The sequence below is a fragment of the Solanum tuberosum genome, unplaced genomic scaffold (genome assembly GCF_000226075.1).
Source record: "Solanum tuberosum cultivar DM 1-3 516 R44 unplaced genomic scaffold, SolTub_3.0 scf00081, whole genome shotgun sequence".
Classification (NCBI taxonomy): domain Eukaryota; kingdom Viridiplantae; phylum Streptophyta; class Magnoliopsida; order Solanales; family Solanaceae; genus Solanum; species Solanum tuberosum.
In genome coordinates, this window is record NW_006239008.1 from 1183559 (window position 1) to 1188661 (window position 5103).

The 5103-nt window shown below is 39.2% G+C and overlaps 1 protein-coding gene across 1 annotated transcript; it reads right to left on the reverse strand.

The window, feature by feature from the left end:
• Positions 1-1305: 1305 nt before the first annotated feature.
• LOC107060446 (uncharacterized) lies at positions 1306-1932 on the reverse strand. Its single transcript, XM_015308406.1, has 2 exons — positions 1558-1932; positions 1306-1482 (listed from the first exon to the last, which is right to left on the reverse strand). The coding sequence occupies exons 1-2, from the start codon at positions 1930-1932 to the stop codon at positions 1306-1308; spliced, it is 552 nt and encodes a 183-aa protein (XP_015163892.1).
• Between the last annotated feature and the right edge of the window lie 3171 nt (positions 1933-5103).

The window sequence follows — 5103 nt, forward strand, 5'->3', positions numbered from 1 at the left end:
CAACTTTTTCAGTCCTTCTTATTTTATTTTTTATGTGGATGGGTTTCATCTTTTTCAAAGCAATCACAAAACAGGGGATTTCTCACACTTCTTCATTTTCCTTCTCCTTTCACCATACTCCCAACTTAGGCTTTTGGCCTAAGTTGGCTATTCAAGCAAATCATACTTTATGAAAGTTATGGGTGAATGGATAAAGAGAGGTCACAATTGCTCAAGTTTCTTCCAAGAAAAAGGGATAAGGCTCAAAAGGTGTCAAGCAAGGTTCACATATCTCACAAGGTTGGCCATAAAAGAAATATATTGTCAAATTGGTTCACTCTTAAAAATTCTTGTCATTTCAAGTGCTTGCCTCACTCAATCAACCAGACCAACAGGGCAAATTCTAGGTGTCATCACACACAATGTTCAAAGTAATCTCATCACACAAGGCATTGTTACCAATATCAAACAAGACTCCACACTTTCTAGCTAGCGTGCAATGTTCATCACAAGAGACTCATTTGACAACCGGCTAGTCACAACGAGATGCTAAAGGTTCACATATTATGTATGTAACTTGATTTGCCTCATCGTAGCTGCACATTTATTTTGTTCAATTCAGAGCACAATTTAGGTCATCGGTATTGACCACACCTGACACATGAAAGTTTCGATAGAACAACAAACTCCTACCATCCCCACTAAAAGAATCCAGCATTGTCCTTAATGTTAGCAGAGAACAAACACTCCACAAGATAAACTAAAAATAACAAAAATAAAGATAAAGTACTGGCACTCAAACAAACAAATTAGGGTGAAAAGGAATCTTCAGTAGGCGTCCATTTGGAGAAGAATTGTGGTGATCGTCAAACCATTCGGGACCCCGCCAAGTTGCATGAAATTTGCCAAAATATCCAACATGTAGCCACTCCATTTTGGTGCAGGAAGGCGGACAAAGAGAGGTCTATCGAGTAACATCGGCGCATTGCCTAGTGTATGTGAAACCTCGCCGAAAGTTCCAGGACTCCGGCCTTTTGGGGATGGTGCAGAGGGTGGAGAAAGTTGGGTTCGCCCAATTATTTTGGTGAATCACCAAGTGGTGTATGTAATTGGCCCAATATTCTGATACCTCAGCCCACTATTGACGCCACAAAGGTGAGCAAATTCGTAATCACCGAACCCACTCAGCGGATCGTAGAAGAAGTCTTTGCATCGCAGAATCACCCACACCTACACTTCCAGTACACATTATTCAAAGCAACTAACACTTGGGTTACCTCCTAAGAAGCGCCTTATTTCACGTCCTGGCATGACGTGGAAATGCTTTCAACCATCTTCCAAGTACACCACTTCAATCAATGAAATTTCATGGCATTCTCCAAAATACAACTTCAAGCGTTGCCCATTCACCTTGAAGGCAGGGCCCTTTTTACCTTTAACTTCAATGGCTCCATTTGCGAACACTCGTGTCACTCTAAACAGGCCTGACCACTTTGATTTGAGCTTTATAGGAAAGAATCTCAGTCGAGAATTGTATAGCAACACCCAATCTCTAACTCAGAACTTCATCATAAGGACCTTAGAATCGTTCCACTTATTCATCTTCTCCTTGTAGAGGGCTGAACTCTCACATGCCCTAAACCTGAATTCATCCAATTCGTTTAGCTGATCTACTCTACCTTTTGAAGACTTTACCCAATCCAGATTTAAAGCATTTAATGTCCATAATGCTTTGTGTTCCAGCTCAACCAGTAAGTGACAAGATTTCTCAAAAACTAGTTGATATGGGGACATGCCAATTGGTGTCTTGTAGGCAGTGTGATAAGCCCACAGAGCATCATCTAGCTTTTGAGACCAATCAGTCCTATTTGCGTTCAGAGTCTTACCCAAGATACTCTTGATCTCCCGATTCGAAACCTCCACTTGGCCACTTGTTTGAGGATGATATGGCATTGCCACTTTTTGTCACACCCCGTATTTTCTCAATGCAGATGCAAACAACCTGTTGCAAAAATGTGAACCACAATCACTAATAATAGCTCGAGGGGTGCCAAACCTAGAAAAGATGTAGCGCTTTAAGAACTGAACAACACTTTTCCCTTCATTGTTGGGTAGGACCACAACTTCCACCAATTTAGAAACATAATCTACCGCTACCAAAATGTACTTATTACCAAACGAGCTCACAAATGGACCCATGAAATCTATTGCCCAAACATCAAATAACTCAACTTCTTGAATAGGCTTAAGAGGCATCTCATGCCTCCTGGACACCCCACCTTATTTTTGGCATTGTATTGTAATGACCCTAAAATCTAGTAGGTGAAACTAGATCTTAACGAGTTTCGTTTTGAGTTTAGTTTTGGGTTTCATATGATAAAATATTGTCCCGAGCTATGGTTTAGGGGTTTAGGGGTAAAACGTCAAGGTACGACTCCCCAAGGACCACCCTAGGGGTCCTTGAGGAGGACCCTAAAGCCTAACCCCCAAACCTCCCAAAACTGCCCTAACTAGCCCAACTTGGTAAACCACGGATGGGACCTACGGGGGTGTAGGTCCATCCACGCCTTGTGGTCTTGATCAGTAGGTCAATGCCTTCAAGACTAAGGCCCAGCCACGAACCACAAACAGCCAGGACGGTCCATGGATCCATCCATTGTCCGTGGATTGGGTATGTGGTCCATCACTGTAAAAGTTGTCTTGGGTTCGGCTAAGGTAAGGTTGTTTTGGTAAATTGCTTTTATGATCTATTAAGTTGAGGGACGGTTGTTTTGAGTTAGTTATTGTATTATAAGAGTATTAAAGTATTAAACTCTATTTTCCAATTCATTATTTCAAAAACCAAAATAGAACCCACCTCTCTTCTCAAAAGTTCTCTCTCTAGAAACCTCCATTGGAGGTGAAGGATTCAAGATTCCAAGGTCAAATCTTCAAGTTTTTCAAGGGATTTTCGTGGGATTCTTCCATAAAAAGTATGTTGGTCTTCATCCTTGACTTATTTTCTTTCAAGGAGCCAATTTCAAAAGTGATTTCAAGTCTCCAATGTTTACCCAAAATCCTATATTTCAATCTATGCAAGGGTTCGATTCTAACTGATTTCCAAAGGCTTTATTGCATTGATTTATGAATGAATTGTAGATTTAAAGATGAATTAAGATGATTTCTTCTTAGAACCCATGTTTTCCCCCAAATTCTTAAGTTGTGATTTATGATTGAGATTTGATTGATTATGAAGTATGTGGATTGTTTATGTGTATATGGATATAGAATATTGAAATTATGTTATTTCTCTTGCCAAGTTGTATTTATCTAAGGTGTGTGGGTGAATGTGATCCATGGCCTTGAAAGGCAAGGTATGAAGGTCAAGGTATGATTATGATGTGAAGGATATATATATCTGTGTGTGTGAATTCAATGATAGTATAATGATCATGTTTAGAATGTAATAGTGTTGTGATTGAAAGCATATTCTCAATTAACACTCATGAATGATGATGATGGAATGTGAATGGTTTTTCTTCTATGAATTATATATATTGAATTGGTAGGCTTATGCATCCTTTTATTGTATAAATGGAAGTAATGTGATTGTGATATCCTGAATTGGTAGGCTTAGGCATCCTTTCTTGTATGACTTAATGTCTTGAATTGGTAGACCTAATGTCGGTAGCCTTTCATGAATAAATGATAAATTATTCTAGGATAAACCTTGGATCGGTAGACCTAATGGTGGTGGCCCTTCATGAGGAGTCTAGGAACTAATGTAATGTTAAAATCTTGAAGCGGTAGACCTAATGATGGTGGCCCTTCTTGGTAAGTGAATGATCTATCATTAATGTACTTTGAATCGGTAGACCTAATGGTGGTGTCCCTTTCTTGTGTAATGTACCTTAGATCGGAAGGCCTAATGTTGGTGGCCCTCTCAAGTACAATAATGTTGATAAAAATGAAATACTTTATGGGATTGGAGGCTAAGCACCGAAAGGATATGGTTAGATGGAGGTTCTCCCTACGTTAGGTCGGATTTCAATGAACATCTTTCATATCCCATAACTGTGTGCCCACATAGGATATTAGCTAGTGGAATCCATCCAAGCTAAAATGTTACTAGTTCTACCTTAGGAAAGTAGAACACCTTTCTTCAGTGTGGGGTCATACGACACCGGATTCCATGATTTAGCTCTCATGGTCTATATCGGTTAATGCCTATTCCCATTCTGTGAGATGTGCATTATGGTTTCTTGATGAGTTCTATGAAGTGTGGGTGGTAGTATGGGATGCTATCCATGCATTGCACGAGTAGGCTTTGACAGGGTCATAGTGAGTTCACTAAGTCTTAATGGCTAATCTATGAATGTGTCCTAAATGAAGCTAATGAAGAATGCTGACTCTTATTTGCTTAAATGTGAAGATGCATGCTATACTTGGATTGTATTATGAGTTACTTTCTTGTCATGACTTATTGTATATGAATGTGCCTTGCCTACGGTGACCTCAAAGGAGTACTTAGTGTGAGTAGTAGTATGGGATGCTACTTGCACATTGCACAAGTATGACTTAGGGTTGTCTTAGATGATGGTCCTTACGTGATGATATGACTTATGAAATGTCTATGTCTCTTATGTATGAGTATTGTATGATGATGAAAAGGTTGAATGGTAAGTTCACTTTCGGTGACCGTAATGTGGTACTTTAGTGTGGATGGTGGTATGGGACACTATCCATACATTGCACAAGGTATAGCTTGAGGGTTACTTCAGGTGAAGGCTTAATGTGAAGGTAATGGCTTATATGGTGATTATGTCTCTATTGTGAACAAATGACTTGTATGTTCGTTATGTTTCAATATTATGCCTCTTATACTTATGTTCATGAAGTTTTATCAAAATGGCATAAAATTATGACTTTCAAACAAAATGTCCGTTTTAAGCATGTTTTTGCATGACTATCATACTTAGTACTTAATTGTGCTAACCCATTCTTCTTAATGTTTTACTACAAGTGTAGGTTTCGGCAAGTGAGTTACTTTCTCTCTAGTTGAAGCTTGGATTTGAGGTTCTCCAAGACTAAGTGGTATGTCCTCATAGATCGAGGACAAGTACTTGATGTTTCACTTTCTTTCAT